The 21,582-nt window shown below is 51.9% G+C and overlaps 2 protein-coding genes across 7 annotated transcripts in view; one reads left to right on the forward strand and one right to left on the reverse strand.

Moving 5' to 3' along the window:
• The first annotated feature begins 1,062 nt into the window (after nt 1-1,062).
• Nucleotides 1,063-16,357, forward strand: LOC150038930 (glycogenin-1). Of its 2 annotated transcripts, XM_090328199.1 has the most exons (8): nt 1,063-1,217; nt 3,096-3,231; nt 4,027-4,201; nt 4,380-4,542; nt 10,340-10,466; nt 14,045-14,264; nt 15,703-15,753; nt 16,008-16,357. In XM_090328199.1, the coding sequence occupies exons 1-8, from the start codon at nt 1,211-1,213 to the stop codon at nt 16,179-16,181; spliced, it is 1,053 nt and encodes a 350-aa protein (XP_090184325.1). In that variant the 5' UTR covers nt 1,063-1,210; the 3' UTR covers nt 16,182-16,357. The 2 variants fall into 2 exon arrangements, with proteins under 2 accessions (XP_090184325.1, XP_090184326.1); XM_090328200.1 differs by lacking the exon at nt 15,703-15,753 and having other exon boundaries at nt 1,066-1,217.
• Nucleotides 16,358-18,978: 2,621 nt separating this feature from the next.
• The window catches only part of LOC150038931 (DNA-dependent ATPase/E3 ubiquitin-protein ligase HLTF), a 32,382-nt gene continuing 29,778 nt past the window's right edge, over nt 18,979-21,582 (reverse strand). For all 5 annotated transcript variants that reach the window (XM_090328210.1, XM_090328208.1, XM_090328209.1 and 2 more), the window contains exons 25-26: nt 20,856-21,027; nt 18,979-20,046 (exon numbers count right to left, since the gene is read on the reverse strand). In XM_090328210.1, coding sequence (XP_090184336.1) covers nt 20,875-21,027 — 153 coding nt within the window. In that variant the 3' untranslated portion in view covers nt 18,979-20,046; nt 20,856-20,874. The remainder of the gene's footprint in view (nt 20,047-20,855; nt 21,028-21,582) is intronic.

Consider the following 21,582-nt stretch of genomic DNA (forward strand, 5'->3'; position numbering starts at 1 on the left):
GCATCACCAGCCCTCCCTTCCTGCTAGAGAGCAGTTCTGTGCCTGAGCTTCCAGGTGAGAGGTTCAAATCCTACCCTTCCTAACATTCAAAAGTAATTTAAGCTGGGCCTCCTGGCTTAGGCCTGCAAGCCTAGCTACTCAGTGAGCTGAGATCCAAGCCGGCCCAGGCAAGAAAGTTCACTACCAAAAAGCCAGAAGTGGAGGTGAGGCTCGAGTGGTAGAGCACATAGCCTTGAGTGAAAGATAAGCTAAGGGACGGTGCCCAGGCCTGGAGCTCAAGCCCCAGGACTTGCATATGCATGCACACACACAATTTAACTTCTCCGTGCCTCAGTTTCCTCATCTGTAAATGAGGGACCTATCCCACTGCGAGGAGGTGGTATGAGGAGCCAATGGAGCATTTTAATATCTCAATAAGAATGACAGGACGAAGAAGCTACATATTCAGTAAATATTCAGCATGTGTGTAGTTCAAGCTAAGGAGGGGGGAGGCACTGCAGGCCCCTACCTTGGCTGCGCCACACCGTCCCCTTCAGGTGTGAGGACAGGGCCTAGGGCAGGTGGCACTAGGGGCCCAGTCAGGGATCTCGAGTTCCAGTCACAGGCCTAGAAGGTCCAGTCAGGGGTCCCGGGCTCCAGTCAGGGGTCCCGGGTTCCAGTCAGGGGTCCCGGGCTCCAGTCAGGGGTCCCGGGCTCCAGTCAGGGGTCCCCGGAATCCACTCACCGTCCTGGGATGCTGTCAGCGGCCTGCTCCCCCCGCAGGTGGCCCTGAGGAGCCTGCACTGACCAGGCGCGAAGCTGAGGCGCCCGACTGGCGGGAGGGGGCGGGGCCCGGCGGGGAGGGCGGGGCCCGGCGGGAGGGGCGGGGCCCGGCGAAAGGGGGCGGGGCCCGGCGAAAGGGGGCGGGGCCCGGCGGGGGAGGGCAGGGCCGGGCGAAAGTGGGCGGGGCCCTGCGGGAGGGGGCGGGGCTCGGCGGGAGGGGACGGGGTCCATCGGGAGGAGGCGGGGCCCAGAGAGAGGAGGCGGGGCCTGGCCTGTGCCCACGTGACAGCTGCTATAAGAGTGCGGGGGGCCGGGGCCGGGCGGGCAGTTGTCGGATCTCCACAGACTCAGTTCCCCGCCGGACTCGGGGACTCCCGGACCGAGGGACGGACGGAGGGACCCACAGGCCTTTCCAGCCCGCGGCGGCCGCCGCGGCTCCGCGCCCGCCATGGCAGGTAGGCGCCCTCCCCGCCTCCCGGCCGGGACCCGCGCCCATCCGGGTCGGGGCCGAGCGCGAGCCCTGCGCTCTGCAGACCGCGGCGCCGGGCGAGTCCCCCCGGCGCCCCGCGCGCTTCCCCGCGCCCTCCGGGTGCCCCGCGGCCCCACCCGCCGCCCGCCCTGGCCGCCGCCCGGCCTATTTTTAGGCCCCGGTCCGGGCTGCCGCGCACCGGCGGCCTCGGCCCTCTGCGCAGGCGGCGCCCTCGGCGTCCCCGGAACCCGGGCCGGCGCCCGGCCACCGCGGTGTCGCGGTGTCGCGCTGCCGGAAGCGCCGGTGGTGCCCGGGGCCGCGGGCCGGGCGCTGAGGGCGACGTCCCGGCTCCGGGCCTCCCTCCGCGGCCCGCCCGCCAGCACGGCGCGGCTCCCGGAGACCCCGTCCTCCCGCGCCCCCCGGGCCCCTCGGGTGCAGTGGCGGTGGAGGGCGGGTGCGGACCGGGCTGCCGGGCACGCGTGACAGGCGTCAGTGCTGTTGACAGCGCAGTCGTGGTCTGTGCTGGTCAGGGCCCCGCGCGGCCAGCGGAGTCTGCGTCGGGTCTGCGTCTGGGCGGCCCGGCCGGTCCTCGGCTTCCTCTCCTCCTCGAGGCCCCGACCCTGCAGCCTCCGGCTGGAACGCACGCGAGGCACAGTGAGGAAACCCAAGGCAGAGTGGCTTCCTGACACCAGGCCCCTGATTGGTCCGCCGTGCCCCCGGTGACCCCTGCCACAGTGACTTGTGCACCTGGATGTCCCAGAAGACACCGAGAAACTTGCAAAGGCCGCAGGGCTGAGGTTATGGAGCAGGAAGGAAGATCCGTGATATCCGTGTTGGCTTCCAGTTCTTTGCAGGCGTTTCTGGAGTGTGTGTGTCCGCGGTGGCAGGGGCCTGCCAGGGGGTGTTGCTTGCCTCCACAAAGGACTGGCAGTTTGCTAGAGCTTGTGGGGCTTGTCTCTGAACCCATTTCAGAAGGAGTGGCTGACACAAGCAGGGAAGGCCTTCCGGGAGGAGCTATTGGAGCGCTTCAGCTCTGGTGGGGCCTGGGAACTTTGTTCCAGATAGAGGAAAGGGTCAGGTGAAGGGTCTGACTCATGCCAGAAACATGAAGACCAGGGCCTCTGTTCTCTGGCAGTCCTGACAGACAGCTGGATTTGTTGAGTGAAAATACCACACGAAGTGGGAGGCTTTTACCCACCCAGGGCCCTTTGGGTGTTGATAATGTCACCAATGCTGGGGACAGCTGACAAGAAGCATATGTGTCTGTACCAAATGATTTCACAGGCCTTCTACAGACATCCTTACCCCTACAAAGTAGAGGGAGAGGGAATGGAGTTCTTAATCTCCTTGTGGCCACCTGCTAATTGCCCAAAATTGCCCCCTATCCCTCCCCGTACTAAGCTGTGGTTTAGTGTGGTAATTCATTGTGTCTAGGTTGAATCTAGTTCTTGTAAAAGCCTGATCATCCTGTAGCAAGATATTAAGCAACCCTGCGGAACCATAATCTTGAACCATTGATGCAGCTCGCTTGCTTGTTTGGCTGATGCTCTGCCATTTGAGCCATACCTCCAGTCCTGTTGTTCTTTTGCTGGTTCTTGTGGAGATGAACATGGAATCTAGCAGCCTTTTCTGCCCTGGCTGGCTATAAAATGCAATCTTTGGGAAATCAGCCCCCTGAGCATAATCCTGAGGATTGTAGGCGAGAGCCCCTGGGACAAGCTTCCGGGACCACCCCTGGAATGACTACCTGGGCTCTTCTCTCTGAGGCCGCCTTTCCTGACAGAGCAAGTCGCCCTCCCAGGGGCCGATTCCGCCCTTGCCCAGTGCCACCACTATGCTGAGGGTGTTTTTTCTCTGTGTTAAGATCAGGCCTTTGTGACACTGGCCACCAACGACGCCTACGCCAAGGGTGCCCTGGTTCTGGGCTCTTCCCTCCAGCAGCAGAGGACCACCCGGGAGCTGGTTGTCCTCATCACCCCCCAGGTCTCTGATGCCATGAGGTGAGCGCCTCCCCTCGCTGCCTGCCTGCTTGTCTGCCTGTCTGCCCATCCATCTGCCCCTCGGGTTCCGGCCCCCTTCTCTGTCTGAGGCTACACCCTATTAGAAGCGTTGACCGCGGGTTAGTGAAAGACGAGAGTTGCCGGGTGAGGGCTCCAGTGTGTGAACTATCCTCTGTGTCTGGGGACACGGGCCCTTCCTTCCAGGAGGCGGTGTCCGGCCTCGCAGCTGACCTCTGCTAGCGGGTCTTGGGTCTGATGCCCCCTGCTCAACCCACCTTTCTATTTCAAGTACTCACCTGGGACAGTATAGAATCTTTATCAAAGGCCTTTCTGAGCCAGTGGTTTTGCTAAGGGAAGCACTGGAGGGCACTGGGTACCTGTGGTCAAGTTAGTTTACTTTTATGATTATTATTTTTTTAACTGGGATTTGAACTCTGGGCCTGGCTCTTGCTATGCTATTTGAGCCCCGCCCCAGTCTGTGATCCTGCTGTTGACGTCTGCCATCTGGCTATGATCATAGACTCACAGCGCCATGTCTGGCTTATCCATTGAGATGGGGCCCAGCTGACTTGTTTGCCCAGGCTGGATGTGATCCCACCACCCGTGTCTACACATCCATGGACTCAGGCTGTTCTGAGATCTTTAGGGCAGAGTGAAGGGGGTGGGAGTATTACAGCCCTGCACCGGGTCACTTTGGTGACAGGTAGATGGATGGATAGACAGTAAAGCAACAGTTCCAAGTTAGACAGGCCACTCATTCTAAAAAGAGTCTAAGCACTGGTTTTGTTTTGACAGGAAAGCCTTGGAGACGGTCTTTGCGGAAGTCATCACAGTAGATGTTCTAGACAGTGGGGATTCTGCTCATCTGACTTTGATGAGGAGACCCGAGTTGGGGGTCACGCTGACCAAGCTGCACTGCTGGTCCCTCACACAGTATTCCAAATGTGTGTTCATGGATGCAGACACGCTGGTGAGTGTGGCTCGGCGAGCAGAAACGTGGCCGTCCGCGCCCGGTAACAGACCCCCAGGCACCTGAGGACTTCGGTCAGCAAGGCTCGAGGTGTCCTCACTGCTGGGTACCGAGGGAGGGACAAAGGAGGGTCTGTCACAGAGGGGTCCCAACAATGCCTCTCTCCCCTGTGCGCCAGGTCCTAGCAAATATCGACGATCTCTTCGAGAGAGAAGAATTGTCAGCAGCGCCAGACCCGGGGTGGCCCGACTGCTTCAACTCCGGGGTCTTCGTCTATCAGCCCTCGGCTGAGACGTACAGCCAGCTGCTGCATCTGGCTGCCGAGCAGGGCAGTTTCGATGGTATGTGTCGTGCTCAGCCTGTCTTATCTCCTCTTGTTACTTCAGACGTGTCATTGTCTGGGATGCACAAGAACTGGAGCAAGCGTTTTAAAATGTGTGTGTGTGCGCGTGCGTGTGTGTGCATGCGCACGCGTGTCTGTGTACTTGTATACACACCTTTTTTTCCCTTATAGATCATAAAATTAATGTTGAGGTTTTTCTTTTTTCTTTTTTTTTGCCAGTCCTGGGCTTGAGCTCAGGGCCTGAGCACTGTCCTTGGACTTTCTCAAGGCTAGAGCTCTACCACTTGAGCCTCAGCACCACTTCTGGCTTTTTTCTATGAATGTGGTACCGAGGAATCGAACCCGGGTCTTTGTACATGGTAGGCAAGCACTTTAACCAGTAGGCCAAACTCCCGGCCCATTGATTTACGAGGTTTTTCTATGTTTCAATTAGAGTATGATTTAAGTATACAATGACTATTCAAAAGTAAAGAAAGGTCTGGGCGCTGGTGACTCACACCTGTCATTCTGGCTACTCAGGAGGCTGAGATCTAAGCATACGGATCCCAGGTTAAAACCAGCTTGCGCAGGGAAATCCATGAAACTGAATCTCCAAATTAACTAGCAAACACACACACACACACACACGAAAAGATAATCGTACCTCTGTTGATGGTGTGTACATAGGTCTATGATAAGAGTGCTTGCTGTTGGTGGATATCTGAATTTGGTTTGGTCAATTGGCCAAGGGTTTGGGATTTGCTACTTTCACAAACTTCCTTACAAAAATAAGGAACTTTATTTCAGTCTTGTTTCACTGTTTGGCTAGTTGACAGTCTAAGCCAGTAGCTCTCAACCAGCAGTAATTCTACTCACCCAAAAGGACAGTTGGCAATGCCAGTGGGTGTTGGCTGGCTTGCCAACAGTGTGCCTTGTCTGTCTATTTGTCTGTTTGTGACAGGGTCTGGCTTTGTAGCTCAAGGGTGGCCTTCTTCTTCAGTCCCCAAGTGCTGAGGCTACAGGTGTGTGCCACCAAACCTGGCTTGAAGACACTTTTTTTCTCCACTGAGGGAGGCCAGTGCTGTTAACATCTGTCCAGCAGAAAGATCAGCTTCCCTCCCCAGAGACAGCCCTCGGGCTGTCAGCATGCTAAGGTGCTCTCTGTTTTGGTAGCAGGACAGGAAGGGCCAGAGTAGAGGAAATACATTGTATGTACATGATGGGCATGTCAGAATGAAAGCCCTTATACAACTAATTGATGCTGTAAACACAGCAGGAATCTCCAGGCCAGAATAGGCCTTGCTATATCTAACAAGAAGTACAGTAAGCAGCTTGAGTGAGAAAATAATAAATTGAGCGTTAGTGTTGGCCAGCAAATGCACTTTTGCCATTTTTATGTTTTGCTGATTTCCTTTCATGGAAAGGAATGAAAATTTCATGGGCATTCAAGCTCAGCTGACAGCCGTGTGCTTAAGTTCAAGTTCAGCGGGGCCACCATGCCTGCTGCCTGCGTTACCACAGTTACCTCTGCAGAAAGGAAGAGAATTCTTAGGCAAAGTATGCCATTTGTCCCACCCGAGTGGCTTTCCTCTTCTCCTGAATGAAGGAAGCACCCATTTGTAACTGTGACCAGCTCCACTGCTCACCTTCTGAAATAGACCTGAGGTCTGCCGCCCACCCAAAATGTGGCTGTCATCATGGAAGGAGAACCCAGCAGCCAGCCCAGATGTGAAGGCTGCCATGCACGGCTGAGCAACTCAGGCTGGAGCTGTGGAGTCTGGGAGCCAGGCCTGGCTTCCTGCTGCGTTCTGGTATCCATCCGCAGGCATTCGCCAAGCTAGTGGATTCACTGATCGTCAGGGCTGGATGAGGAAACACTTCCTGCTTCCCCCAGGAAAGAGGAAGTGCCGGGAGGGAGGGTCTGTGCTTACTGGCACACCTCACTTGGCTGCAGGAGCCCGAGCTCACCTTCTCCCACCCTCACACCACCCTTCGCTTCCCTCTGCTCCCCACAGAGGACTGGGCTGGCTCAGTGAACAGAACAGCTTAATGGAGAGAGCCAGGAGTTGTCAAGGCTCTGAATTCAGAGGGGAATAAAGCAATGGCTTCTCATGAGGATGGTGACGTGTGCAGCGGGGTCACACTTGGCTCTCGAGCCAGGCCTCAGGAGCATGCGTCGCCCGCTAGCACCGAAACTCCTGCTTAGTCTCTTGCTGGTGTTTAAATGGAAGCGGCAGGGCCTGGTGAGCTCCTGCGACACAGCGGGGCTGGAGCTGGCGACTCTGACCAGCCCCTCTGACTGCTGCTGGCTGAGCTCTGTGACAGTTTTCACAGCCCTCCTTCTGCAAAGGAATGTGGCTGTCACTCTTCTAGTCATCAGGCCCTGTAACCACAACCCCAACGCTGTCCCTGGCCCCGACAGGACCCCCGATAAGGCCACGCATGCTGCATTCCTTCACTCAGCCCCTGTAACTTTTCCCCTGCCACTGTCCCTGGCCCCGACAGGACCCCCGATAAGGCCATGCATACTGCATTCCTTCCCTTCCCCAGTGTCCCGAGTGAGAACTGAGATCAGTGACAGCACAACTCACTCACAGCTGGCCTCTCCTTTTCCCTGCGGACGGGTCTTGTGTCCGTCCCTGTGCTGCTCTGCGGGTTTCTGTTATCTCACAGGTTTCTTCATCACTTATGTTATTGCACTTCCCAAAAGCTGAGCCATGTCGTAGGTGATGGGAAACTGTCACAGGGTTGCCTCCTCAGTGTTCCTGGTGCACTTGACTCTTCATTTGACTTTGAAGAAATTATCTGAATGTGAGATGAGCTTTATTTTTCTTCCTGTGTGAGTCAAAGATTCTGAGGTAGAGAGGACTAGAGCTTAGTGATCAAAAAGGCTGTTATTCCATCTCTTCTGTGTGTGCAAAGCCCATCTTTTCTGACCCCTTTTGAATCTTAGCATTTATTTTATTTACTGTAACCTAAATCCCGTAAACTTTTTATTTGTGTACTGGAATTTTAGTCTATAGTAGTATTTTGGGGGAAAAGTAGATCCATTTGGTTTCATCTTAAGCATCATGTGTAACCTTCCTGTTCCAAATTCTGAGTTGTCACTGATACCTTTTAAATGGAGTGTGATCATGTTGTGTTGTTATTTGGGCTGAATTTGAGTTCAAAGCCTGAGCCTTTACCTGTTAGGCAAATGCTCTACCTCTCCAGCCACACCCCTAGCCTCCTTCCCCCAAAACGAATGAAGAACGACAGCTTTCTACACCAGCCCTGGCCCGGCCACCTGGGTTCAGAGGCCTTCCCACCCCACGGTGTGGTTCTGTCGGGCCACCACCTCGTGCAGGGGCTTTGCCAGCCACCACGCAGGAGGTCCTGGCTGCTCTCAGAGTGATTTCTGTCACTTCACTGGTGGTTGACGCAATGCATACGGGAAAGCAGAAGCTGTGTGTTGCATGCAGTGGCAAAATAAATGAACCCACGACAGTGAGATCTTTTTTTTTTTTTCGTAAGAGCTATTTTTATCTCATTGCACCCGGGAGTCTTTTTGAACGTAGCAGTCCATTTTCTTTACTGCTGCAGTTTGCAGGGATCACGGCCACGGGAGGAAGGGACCGCCGAGCAACGTGTGTGTTCAGGCTCCCTCATTCCTCAGCAGCCGTGCGAGGAAGCCATGCATTCCATGTCCAGCATTGACTGAGAACCCATCGTGCCCCGGGGTCAGGATGGTGGCGTCCCCCATGTCACTGAGCTGGTGGCAAAGCCACGTGGGAACTGGAGTCCCTTTAAACACTATGGCTGAGGGCTGTGTGTGTGCATGTGTATATGCACGCAGGTGCATGCGTGCTTGCATTCTCTGCCTTGCAGCATTCCCTACGAGACATCTCGGTGGAAGATCCCTGCCGATTTGACTTTATTACAGATTAAGTACTTAAAATTCAGGTCTTTGAACAGACAGAACAGCTCATCTCACAGAGAACAGATGTGGGATCCTTTATTCCCACTTCCTGTCATCCATGATACCCCAAAGCACCTCACCACTGAAAATCAGCACAGTCGGCATTTTATGGGGTCTAGAAGTTTTCTTGAGAGATTTCTCTGGCCTGCCTTTTGGTAGCAGGCCAACTTATTGTTTCAAGTTATTTTAGCTTCCAGGCTGAGCAAAGATGCTAGGTTAAGGGCCCAGTGTAGATGTAAATAACGCAACATTTCCTCCCTTGCCTCTGGGAACTTAGGCTCTTTGAGACCTGCAAGAAATTTAATAGCTAATTGTACAGTTAGCATCCTCTCCGTTGGTACAGGTTCAGAAGTGCTGAGATTGTCTGGAAGATCTGCCGGACACTAGGAAAGTAACGTTCTAGTTTGAAATAAGTGTGTCCTGGCAGGTGTGCACTAGTTTACCTGTCCAGAATGTCTCTTTCAGTGTGAAAAGGTACGGCACAAAGTGGTGAAATGTCATTGGTTTTCCCACAACAGATCAGTTGTTCAGTGGGTCTCGGCCAGTGAGAGGCGGGCCTGGGGGAAGGGCAGTGCCTGGATCTCGCTAAGCTCAGCGGGTTAATCCACTGAGCCCCAGTGAACTCCGGGATGAGCCCCGTCCCAGACCCCGGCCTCCCTAAGCTGTAACCTGGTCATCCCTGGCAGGTTTCCTGATGGCTGCAGGATTGTCACCAGGGTGCATTGTGAATCTCATATCATTTCAGCGCTTGTCTGTAATGTGATAATAGTTAAAATGCAAGCGAAGAAGAGATGCTCTGATCTTCCCTTCTCTGCCCTGACTGGATAACAGTTGAGACTATGTATTATGCCTGTGGAAAACTGTAGACATTTTCTATAGAAATGACTTTTTTTGTGGTAGTAGTGTTTTTCCCAACTGGTTGTTTTGGGGCCAAGGTCTGGCTGCCAGCCTGGACTGCAATCCACACACTTTAAGGGCTTCCAGAAGTAGCTTTGCAAGCAGATATGTGCTACCACACCCAGCTTTTATTGAGATAAGAGCACCTTAAGTTTTAGCCTAGGCTGACCTGAATCTTAATCCTGATTGATGTCTGTCCATCACGACACCCACCAGCGGAGGTGTCGGGCCTGCACCAACACACAGGCTGATGGGTGAGAAGAGAGGCTCGTGTGCTCATGAAGCTGACTTCAGTCGCAGCTCCCGAGCAGCCTAGGAGTTGAGAAGGGGGCTTGTGTGTCTCTGCTGGCTTCAGTCTCACCTCCCAGGTCTCCTGGGATCCCAGGCGTGAACCGTCAAGGCATGCTGAGACTGGAATGCCTCAGGGCGGCCCTCCTTCTCATACCCTCCTTTCTGAATACCAGCAGTCCCTGGCGCAGGTCCCAGGATGAAGTCATCCCTGCTCATTCTTTGGGCCCCCTCTCTGGGGGCCCTCGGTGTGTCTCCACGTCTCCTATTTGTGCTCAGGTCAGGCTTGTCCCGGGCAGCTTTGCTCGGCCTGCAGTACCACCTGCCGTCCCCTGCCCTACCTCATTTGCCCGTTGCTTCTCTGCAGCCCTGGCACCTGGCTTCAACACAGGGTCCTTGGACATGTGCTCCTCCACGAGCACAGCCTCCACCACCACAGGCCCTGGCGCAGGGGACAACGCGTCTTACTCCCGTCACCCCCGAGCACCATGTCCAGTGCGCGGTCACATCGAAGCCGCTCGGGAAACACGAGTTGAATTCGTGAACTAGTGGCCACGCCCCCAAAGCATCCTTTACGGGGGTGACCTAGGACTTCCTTTGAAACAGAATCGGCCCCGTTCCGTCTTCCTGTGAAGCGATGTGGCCGCTAACAGCACGCTCTTCTCTCTTTCAGGTGGGGACCAGGGCTTACTCAACACCTTTTTTAGCAGCTGGGCCACGACGGACATCAGAAAGCACCTGCCCTTCATCTATAACATGAGCAGTATCGCCATCTACTCCTACCTCCCGGCATTTAAAGCGTGAGTGTGTGTGTGTGGGTGTGTGTGTGTGTGTGCGTGTGCGTGCGCGCACACGCGTGCGCAGTGGAGGCAGGCAGAGGGTGATGTTTATGACCCCCCCCCCCGAGGTGCTCCTCATCTTTCCAAGGGGAGTAAAGTTCTTCCCTGAGAAGACGCCTGGCACAGTCTGAGGGAGTGTGGTCCTGCCGGCTGGGTGTGGGGTGACACCGGGGCCCTGGCCCGCCTTAGAGGACAGAGCTCATCCATTGCCCAGGCGCTGGCCCTCTTGAAGGTCCACACCTGGAGGGGGGACCAGGTGGGCTTGGAGGGGGGGCACTTAGCTCTCGGCTGAGGGTAGTGCTGTATCCCCAAGGCAGGGTGTGCCCCAGGGACCCTTCTCTGCTCCATGGCTTGCTTGGGCCTGCGTTTCCCCTTGCAGATAGAGGAAGCCATCAGGTCCTCCCTCAGGGCTGTCAGAGGATGCAGTGGATTGGCAGGAATCCCCGAGGGACAGGTGCCCTGTGTTGTTATTGTCGTTGTCAGCCCAGGGCCAGGCTAACGCGGTGTTTCTGTGGCCCAGGGCCCAGGGCCCAGGGCTTGTTCTTGAGCCTCTGACTCATGCATGTGGATCTAAGGAGATGATTCAGACTTCTTTGGCTGTCAGGTTGGGCAGGGCGGCCCGCTGCCGGCTTGGCTCCTGTTTCCACGCTGGGCGCCGGGCATTCCGGGTGAACAGCACACAAAGAGCCTCTCACTCCTGTTTCCTCATCCAGTGCTCTCAGATGCAGACCTGGTTTGTTCTCATGCGTCTTGACCCAGAGCCGCCTCGCTCATCTCGGCCGTGCACCAGTAAAGCAAGGGAGCGAGGCCCCTGGCTGAATGAGTGGCTCACAGGCAGCCGTGGGCGGGGGCCGTGTCACTGTGTGCCCTGCCCTGTAGGGAAAGGGGATTTCGGATAGCCTCCCAGAGAGGCACGCAGCTGACAGAGGGTGCCGCTGCCCACACACACAGGCCTGTTTCCCTCTGACTCAGTTTACCTTCATGTGCTGCCTACCTTACTGCCAGCATGGTTTTGTGTTCCTCTTTTTGTAAGGCAGCACAAGAAGCCAGTGGGGCAGATTCAGCTCCAGGTGGCAGGGAGGGAGGAGGAGAGAAACTTAGAACCTTAGTCCTGTCTTCAACTCAGTGAATCCTCTGAATGAACTTCCCCAAAAAGGATGAAAATGGCTTCTTCCTAGCGCAAAGCCCGAGTGCGCGTTTTGGAAGTCTCTTTGGTGTGTGGCATTACCATGGCAGCTCTCCTGGACTGCGCAGAGCCCCTCCACTCCCTGCAGCCTGGGGACCAGACCTCAGAGCCCAATCCCCTGTCCTCCTGCCTCTCTGCCCCCTTCCCCTGTTCTTCTCCCCATTACGAGTGGCCTTGGAATGAGAGGTCTGCAGGAGAAAGCCCGAGGGAAGCCTGCCAAGCGCGTCTGCGCGCTGAGGCCAAGAATACAGGTGGCCAGGGTAGGCGAAGGACGATTGTTCTCTAAGCAGCTGTGGGGTTTTACGTGGACACGATTGAGGTGCAGAGGGGTGGGGCAGGCGAGGAGGGGCCTCTGGGCACAGGTGGAAACCAGGCTCCAAGAAGAGGGGAGCACACCGTCAGAATTCCACGTGAAGGAAGGAGAGTGTGGGCAGGTGGGTTCACAGGCCCTCAGTGTGGGCAGCCAGCCAGCAAGAGAGACGGCGACGGGTGAGGCGGCCACAGTGAGTCTAGGGAGAGGCCAGCGCACCAGGCCACGTGGCCAGTCAATTCCCAGCATGTATGGGGGGGGGGGGGGGCCGGGGTTGAGTGGTTCTCATTTCCCAGGCCCTCCTGAGAGGGAGGGCAGAGCAAGGAAGCCTGGGGGTGGAGCTTCCCTGGGCGGCACCCCTCTCCTGCCCAGGGTACCCCCATAGCCTCCTCAGGTAGATGCTTCCCCTAGACAGCGCTGCAGGTCCTCATTGGAGTCTGCGTGCACGCTGCCCTGGGGAGAACCAGGACCCTGCCTGCTCCCTTCCCTGAGGCCCTCGCATATTTCCCAACCTCTAAGCCACGCAGGAAAATCCTGTCTCATCCTTTGGTAACGTCGGGTCACCGAGATTTATTTTCGAGGCTCACATAAGCGGGCTCGGTGCTGGGTCAGGTTCAAACTGTGTCTTGTGATCTGGATGGCTCTCTGGAGATTCTAGCAAGTTAAAATTAGAACAGTTATTTTAAGAGATGTGTGCAAGCCGAGGCAAATCCCATACTGGGGCAGAATGAATGGCTGCTGGTCTTTAGAGGCAGTTGGGAGAGGTCCCCCTGTCTTGTTTTCATTCCTGGCTGGCGATTGGGCGTGAGTCAGGAAACCCTCTTCCCCTCTCTCTGGGCTGAAGCCCGACCTTGCCCTTCTACCCGCTGGCGCCTGCCTTGGGCCAGCAGTTTACACGACCACCCTGCTGCACCTTCTGGGGGCACACAGCACTGGAAAATGTCCCGTCACCCTTTGGTGAGGTGTGCCCAGTTGCATTTAGGCTAAAATGTTCTTTTTTCCTTTTCTCTTTTCCTTGATTTTTCCTTTTCCCCTTCCTCCCTTCCTTCCTTATTTCTCCCTCTCCTCCCTCTACCTCTCCCTCCGCCTCTCTTCCCTCTCCCCTCCCCTCTCTTCTCTCTCCCCTCCCCTCTCTTCCCTCTCCCCTCCCCTCTCTTTTCACATGCTAGGCTGGTGCTTTACCACTTTTAAGCATGAAGTAGCTTCTCCTTTTCCTTAAGACCTTGTTCCCGCCTATTTCACTTCTATACGGTTGTTAGGGATTTTCCGGAATGGCCGGTGAGTTGATTAGGATGGTAGGAAATGGTTTTTAGAGGAGAGCAGCGCTGGGATGGGAACTCTGGAACTCTGGGTAGGTGCAGACGCCTGGGGCAGGCAGCCTGCCTCCAGCCTTCTTTCCTGCGTCTTACTTCCTGTGGCAGGGTGCTTGGCCGAGCTTGGGGCTTTGGCTCCTCTCCTCTCAGATTCATCCTCTGTGGTTGGGCATGGCCACTTGGCTCAGATTCTGGGGGTGCCCCCGCTGTGGGTGGGGAGCCCTCTGCTGCTCAGCGTCATGCCTCACCTGCCTCAGTCGTGGAGCTAAACTGAGGAAGAGCCTTCAACACCAGTGCCCAGCATATACCAACAGCCGACTCTTAGTTCACTTAAGCCTCACCCCCACAGTTTCCATTTGTGGGGTGGCAGGAGAGAAGGACTAAAGTTCACACTAGGTTCTGGGTTTGGTTTACGTTGATGGGCTTCTGTATCGTGACCACAGCACATTTATATTTACGTTATCTATTAGATACGCGCTGTCTACCTGGGCAGGTGTTCGGGGGCTGTTGAGTGTGGGAGCTCTGGGCCAGCTTAAGCTTCTTCCACATCACACATGGCTGCACCCTGCCCACCCTCGGCTGCTGCTTCTGCACGAGTGTCTTTGGCAGGCTGAACCATTTCGGATACCACTGCCATCGTTACAGTGAGGGCACCTCTTCACTGCAAGATGGACAGGCCACCGGTGCCAGCGCCCACACTACCAACCATTCCCTCCGCATCTCTCTGCAGGTTTGGCGCCAGTGCCAAGGTTGTGCATTTCCTGGGACAAGTGAAGCCATGGAATTACTCGTACGACCCCCAAACCCAAAGTGTCAAAAGCACATCCCACGACACCCCCGTGACTCACCCGGAGTTTCTCGGCCTGTGGTGGGGACTCTTCACCACCTCCGTCGCTCCTCTGCTGCAAAACTTGGGCCTCATTCCTGACCCGGGCTCGTACCTGAGTGTGGTAGGTCCTACTTTCTCCTCTCACGTTCTTCATAGCTAGTGCTGCACTTTTGAAAGCATGGGAGAGCGATGCAGATCAGGAACATTTAGTGTGTCAGTGAGAATGAAGAAACAGTGCCAGCACGTGTGGAAAACCCCAGCTCTGAGCGCACGGGTGGGGCTTCCGCCGTTTTCTGCTCTCCCACAGGCCACAACTGTTCCTTTACCAGTTCCCTGTCCACAAAAGATCCTGAGATGATTCCTAAAGTAGTAAGTGTCCAGGCGAGGCCTGCAGCTCACACTGGTAAAGTGCCTGCCTGGCACGCACGCAACCCCGGGTTTCATTCCAGTGGGGGCAGAGAGGGGAGGTTCCCCTCTTAGAAAGCGGGTGTTGGGTGCAAAGCACAACAGTATGAGCGGGTGAGGGATACTTTAGTCCTGTGATACTGTAGGGTCCCGATGTCCCCTCGGGGCGGGCTTACACTCACTTCTGCAGGGGCGCTGTCGTGAGTGTCCTTTCAGAGGGGCCTTTCTGAGGTGAGTTCTGGATGGCTTGGAAGAGGACCAGGAGTGCTATCTGACACTAAGACACAGAGAACAGGATGACACAGGGCCACTGGAATCGGTTACCAGGGAGCCTTCCCTTGTCTGCAGCCTACATTGTTGTCATGTGACTTGCTACCATTTGTATAAAATGGAAACTGGAGAGTGGGGGAAGAACCCGCTCGTCCTCCTTGCTTAACAGTTGCGGGCAGGTCGCCCTTGCGCCACGCCTGGAGCAAGGCTCTCAGTAGCTTAGCTAGGCTTGTCCAACCCCGCAAGCACTCTGTCTAGTATGGGTTGCCCCCCCCAAAAGAGGTCACATGACTTGTACAGTAGAACCCGGGCTCAAATCCAGGTCAGAGAGACTGGAATCCTTACAAAAATTCAAGGTGGGGCCTGCGTAACGTCTCCGTGGACTGCAGTGCTGTTTGTGGCAGGTGAGGAAGATGACAGGCAAAGTGCCGATGTGGGCCTGGGAGCTTGCTGCCAACAGGGCAGAGGCAGGGCCAGCCAGGGGTGGCACTTCCTCATGCCACCTCAGCCACACCCTCCCTGGAGATGCAGTGTTGGTTAACATACATACATGCCCATAGACAGGAATTCCAAAAGTACGCCCCACTCTGCCAGTTTCTACCCATTCACGTTTTTTTTTTCCCCCTGCAAAGACTTCTAGCACCTAAGACTAGAAGTGGGAATGGAAGCATGGAAAGGAAAACCATGGAATCATTCCACTTTCCTTCTTTCAATGCAGCAGCTTAAGTAGGTGTTGAAGCTCTCTGGGCAGGTTTCTAGCACCTTCGGCATCGCCTTGTTTAAGTTCTCAACCTCTCCAAGCCCACCTAGATTGAGAGTTTATCACCAGACGTGTGTCCCGTCCCTCGCCCGCCCACTCACGCTCTCTAATGAACTGTTTGCAGCTCTCAGACTTGGCCTATTCACTGGCTTTCTCTTGTGGCTTCTGTAGAAAGGTATGCAGAACTTAAACCTTCCCCTGGTTACTGTCCTCCCTATGTCTCCACTGAGTCGGGAAGTCCTCATTTTGTTAGGAGATACAGCCATGCGACCCCTGTACTGTCGTGTCTCCCCCCATCTGTTCCGTGTAGTTATTTTCATTTTTCCACTTTGCATGGTAATCCATCCTGACTCTTCTCACCTACGTCAGCTGACCGCCTTTCTAGTGGTCTCATTCCCGGCTCTCAGGGTCTCTGGTGATGTCTTCTAGGAGCAGGTCTCAGGAGCTGTCTCTAATATGTCCCTCGGGGAGACCCCAGCGGCACCCCAGCCTACCGTGTCCTCGGAGGAGCGGAAGGAGCGGTGGGAACAGGGCCAGGCCGATTACATGGGAGTGGATTCCTTCGATAACATCAAGCGGAAACTCGACGCTTACCTCCAGTAGAAGCACCACCGCCACTTTCTGTGGACAGCCCATTGCAGGCACTGGTTTCTGACACAGCACGTAGTATCTATCTAGAGCTGGGCTGCAAGAAGTCTGTTACAGTTGTGGAGGCTTGCACTTACTCACTAGATGAAGGCTTTTGCAGGATGCAGGTGAGAACTGGGCAGAAGTTGTGAGGTATTTCGGTTCACACTTCCCGCTGAGTGTTTGCAGGCTTTCTCTTATGTAGCTCATGGTTCAGAAACTCTGTCACGCTGACCGCAGTCCTGGGTGAAGGAAACCCAGCAATCACACTGTTACAATGACTAGATGAACTCTAGTGGTTCAGATCCCAGCTCTAAGCCTCCCTTTATGTGGCCCATCTCTCACTTGCTCCTTACACCTTCCCTTCTGGGGACCTGCATTTGGGAATTGCCTGTAGTAGACCTGCCAAGTGAGCCATCCACAAAACTACCCATCAATGGCGCTGACCCACGAGACAACCCATCAGGGGCGCTGACCACGGCTTGTCAGTGCACCAGTGCACTGCAAGGCGGCGTGTGGAAAAGCTTCCGTGCAGTTGTGTATTTGAAGGTAGCAGTGCATTCTGGGGGTTCCCCACAGCAGCCTATCCTGTATGAAAAATAAAGACTTACTGTGGTATGCTGGTGGTTTAATTATTCCCCATTTTACGCTTGAACAGATTAGGTTATTTTAAATTATTTGCAGTCTGAGTGGAAAGCTACCTAGTAGATTTAAATCTAATGTTCCCTACACGGTGAGCTGAGAGAGCAAAGTGAGATGAAACTAGTCTGTCATCCACCCGGGAGGTATTCAGTTAGAATACCGCAACCCTAAAATTGCCAGGCTGTCAGTCTCTGAACACAGTCGTCTTTCAGAACATCAGAATCTGCACTGCACCCAGTGCCTTCTGTCTAGTGTTTCTAACTCAAGTTAACGTTTAGCAAGTTTATATGTGAATTTAGAATGCATGAACCCAAAATGGCCTTCAACATTGAGATCTGAAGAGAACAGGAGTGGACAGTACTTGTGAGTGGAGAATCAGTTGAGGTGTAGTAGAGCGGAGGCTGCAGTGGCTTTCGTGACCTAGTCTTGTCACCTCCTTTGTCTTCATCCGGCTTGTTTGTAGGCAGTGGCTGAACGACTTCCTAGAGGACAGAGTTGGCTGGGAAGCCACCTTGGAGGCAAAACTACCAGGAGCTCAAGAAGATCCTAAGTATTTACCCCCAGTCGTAAAACAGGAAATGACCCTTGAGGGTAAAGCAGCCCCTTTGGACTGGTGGAGAACAAGTTACAACCATCTTCAACTACTGGAGACATTTACCAAAGATTTTAAGTGCCTCCGTGTGTCTGGTGCCTCTGCAGAGCCCTCCCTCCCTCGGGATGTTTAGCAGCCAGAGCTTCTGAGAAATACCATCCCCTAGTTCTGTGGCCATGCCACGTGCAGTAAGTGTGTTAGGAAAGGTAGGGTATACACTCCTAAGAGTGTTAGGGAAAGTTTAGATATAAACCAGACGTAGAATCGTCCGAGTTGGGTCAAACACTCTTGGGTTTTGGGTTGTATTTACTCCCTTTTGTTGCCTGTCTTTTAACACAGAAGAAACAAGCTCTCAGCTGTAAAAGCTTACATAATTTTTATATTTTACGTAAGTATTTGGTGAAGGCCATTAGCTTTCAGAAGACGAAAGTGACGTTTATCACGGTAACTAGCAAAAAAGGCCCAAGCTCTGTGGCTGGGAAGTCACTGAGCCAGGCTGAGATTTTTTTCCTTTGATCCGTCAAGGCTGTCTTCATGTGAGCTCTCAACTTCATCCTGCAGAGCGGGAGTTACACTGCCAAATCCTTTCCACGTAGCCAAGACCACCAGTCTTAGTACGGTAGATAAACAGGCTGTATCTCAATAGTAAGACTCCACTGCGTTAATTACTCCTCTTCTCTGTCCCACTGCCAACAACGGTGGGCTTAACAGCCGCTGGCCCCTAAGACAAACTCACCACAGGAAGGTCAGACCATCCATCTGGGCATTGGTAGCATGCTGGATCAAGATGTGTAATTAATACATAAAGTGCATGCCTGTTTTAAAATCCTTATACTTTATTTTGCAAATGTGGTAGAGTCAATGTACTAAAAATAAAGTATTTGAGTTACTAGGAGTGGGACATTGAATGTATCCTCACATTTTCAGCGATTCTCGCCTAAATGCTCCGAAGAGAATGCTGGTAAGTGCTGTGAATAGAGGACTGCCAGGCGGGAGTCCCCTGGGCTCTCATCGCTAACCTCAACAACCACTTAAGCGTGTTATTCAGACGGGGGATCATCCGAACTCTTATTTTCTTACACATGGGTAAATGAATTGGAACCAATGTTTTACACAAGGAATTTTAAACCGAATACATACTATAATTTTGAACAAGAATTTCAACCTGCTAAATTGATCAAAACAAAAGCTGAATGAGGCCAGGAGTTTGGCCTAGTGGTAGAGCGCTTGCCTAGCTTGCACAAAGACATGGGTTCCATTCCTCAGTCCCAAATACATAGAAAAGGTGCTGTGGCTCAAGTGGTAGAGCTCTATCCTTGAGAAAGCCCAAGGACAGCACCCAGGCCCAAGTTCAAGCCCAGGACTGTCCCCTTTCCTCCCACAAAAAAAAGCTGACTGAGCACATTATTCTCACAGTATTTTTTGTGTATGTCAGAAACTACGTAATATGCAACCTCAAAGAAATGAGATTTAATTATTCCCTTTTATTGTGTTTAAAGAAAAGTCATTAAATTATAACACCAAAGAGGCTTATGCTTTTTTGAAGTTTTTATTGACTTTAAAACAAAATCCAGTTTAAACCACAAAATTCAGTTTGAACCACAATTGAGATTACAATGTTTCCAATGTATTTCTAAAACTATTATTCTATGCAATAAAACAGAATTAACAGCATAGCGTAATGTGAAGTTTTCATTCCAGTGGTTTATATAGTTTAAGATAAACTGAAATTTCTATTTAACAGCACTTAACTGTACAAAAAAAAAGGTATTTGGATGACTTGCCAAACTTATCCTTATGAATGTGTTTAAAAACACAATGATGTAAGTGGGTAACCTTGGTCATCAAGCAGAATAGATTGTGGGGGGATTTTTCTTACTGTCGCTGGAGCAGCAGCACCCACAGAACACACGTGCCAATTCAATGGAACTCTGATTAATCTGAGTTTTTATGGAATGTTGGCCCTAACAGAGAAAGAACTTCCCCAGGGGCTTTTAATGCTAGACCGTCCCAAGCTATTCTCCATTCTCACCCTGCAGAAAGGTCTTGGTCTTGACTTACCCCACCTCCCCACCCTCCAGCCTCTGGGAAAAACTCACTACTCTACCAGGGCAGCAGGGCTCTCAAGTGAAGAGAAGGTGGCATCTGGCACCACCTGAGATGTGTACCTCCTACCACAAGGTTGCCTCAAATCTCTTACCTTTCAGTCAAATCTCTAATGCTGGAAGTAACATGGAAGGTGTTCTGGAGTCAGTGTCATCAAGCCATAAAGCATCTCTTATTACAGTAATTAGTCTCTGCATTAGAAAAAAAGTTCCCCTCAAGAAACCACTGATTACCTAACCTGATTGCTAAATTTCTAGTTGTTTTAATAATGACTCAGAGTCATCTTGAATTCTGTGGCAAATACTGTTTGCTTATTAACAACAACAACAACAACATAAACGTAAGAAAACTGTAAGGAAGAATTACTGAAGTTCCCAATTATATAGATCCTACACACAAAGCAATCTTTCCATTCAGATGTCTTTAAGAGGTGAAAGGACTTTGGAGGTCGTCCAGCTCAGCTTCCGTGCAGATATCCCGCCTCGCACAAACAGTGGTCTTCTGAATTATAAAAATGCATAGTTATTTCCAAAAAAAGCTGCATAAATAAAAGTACCTATAGCACTCTCCATAATTTAAATATTCAAATAAAGATGGGGGAAACTGGCTCCCTCTCACCCCCAGACTGTATTTATACTCTGTCAATGTCAATCACAGTTAAGCAAGGACTAGAAAACATCTGGCTAAACACAGCCCACTGAGCTGTAGTGCAGCCCCTCATTTCTCATAAACACAGTATTACACACCACACGTAAACTACAAAGACGCTATTTAAAAAAAAAAAAAAAAAAGGTGCAGAGCATTTGCTAGCCTGGACTTTGCTCTGTCACTTAAAGTTTTGGAATGCAAATTAGGTTTTTGAAAGCCCAATATACTCAGTCCCTCTGGCAGTCTACATGCGCTATAATTTACATGGACTGTGACTGCATCACAGACCAGGCTCTGGTGAAGAACCAAATGTGCCCAACGCAGAAAGTCAGTCTTTACTGATTAAAAATATAAAAGCTTCAACCTTATTTGAAATATGAAAAAGCTGAGTACTTGGAAGATACATGAAATACTCAGCAGTTACTATGAAAACTTGAATAACAAAAGTCATCTTTTTTTTCTCAAAAACTGTTTTAGGCCACAGTATAGAATGGAACTTATTGCTATTTGAAGTGTCATTAAAAATAGGCTTATATATAGGAAGTTACATGTTAGAAATACCTATTTACTAATATGAAGCAATATGCCCCTTTTAGAAGACTTACTCTCTAGATCTCCTAAATCTTTTTACTTCCAAAATGTATGTATCTGATCAAACTGACCTTACAAAAATCCCACAAATTATAAATCAATTAAAGTTCTGATTTCGTTAATTTTAGCTTGTTTCGTTTCGTTCGCATTTGTTTTCTTTGTCCCAAAAGCTCCAGCTGCAAGTTCTCGTTTTGTGTTTTGTATTTTCAGCATATTTTCTTCCACAGAATCCTTCACAATGAACTTTCAAAAGAAAATCAGGGAAAAGAAAAGGGAAGGCACTTAATTACTTAAGGTAACAGTATTTGAAATCTATACTACATCAACTATTATTGAGAAGCATCAAAGACAAATACGCTAGCAACAATGCCTGTTAAAAACAGAAACAATGAAACTTCAAGGCCTTCTGACAATGCTGGGACACACTGAAGTGATTAGTAAGAAAACCTGTCAACCATATTTCCGTGTTCAGTGGGAATATGAGAAGATGGTGGTTGTCTGCACTAGACTCTGCCTTCAAACCCACTAGGATTTCGGCCTATAAAACAGGAAGTTACTCCTACTCCTAAGTTACTTCTGAGAGCCAATCACCAGGAAAGAACAGCATATACAAGCTTTAAAGGCAACTCTTAAGAGAAATACTGTTTAAAAAATAAAATTAATATTGTATCTTAAAAGCCAAATGAGGTATTTCCAGAAATCAAATAATGAGTTTATCCAGGACCCTGGGGAAGAAACTCATAATATGACCTCAAGATGTTTATGAAACATTTTATAAAATTCTCATTTTTAAGAATA

This window comes from Megascapheus bottae, unplaced genomic scaffold (genome assembly GCF_031878675.1).
Source record: "Megascapheus bottae isolate mThoBot1 unplaced genomic scaffold, mThoBot2.hap1 H_3, whole genome shotgun sequence".
In the NCBI taxonomy this organism is placed as follows: Eukaryota; Metazoa; Chordata; class Mammalia; order Rodentia; family Geomyidae; genus Megascapheus; species Megascapheus bottae.

Coding starts and splice junctions, on each gene's coding strand:
- LOC150038930 (XM_090328199.1), top strand. Junction 3,232..4,026: donor CAGGTCTCTGATGCCATGAG/GTGAGCGCCTCC, acceptor TTGTTTTGACAG/GAAAGCCTTGGAGACGGTCT. Junction 4,202..4,379: donor TCATGGATGCAGACACGCTG/GTGAGTGTGGCT, acceptor CCTGTGCGCCAG/GTCCTAGCAAATATCGACGA.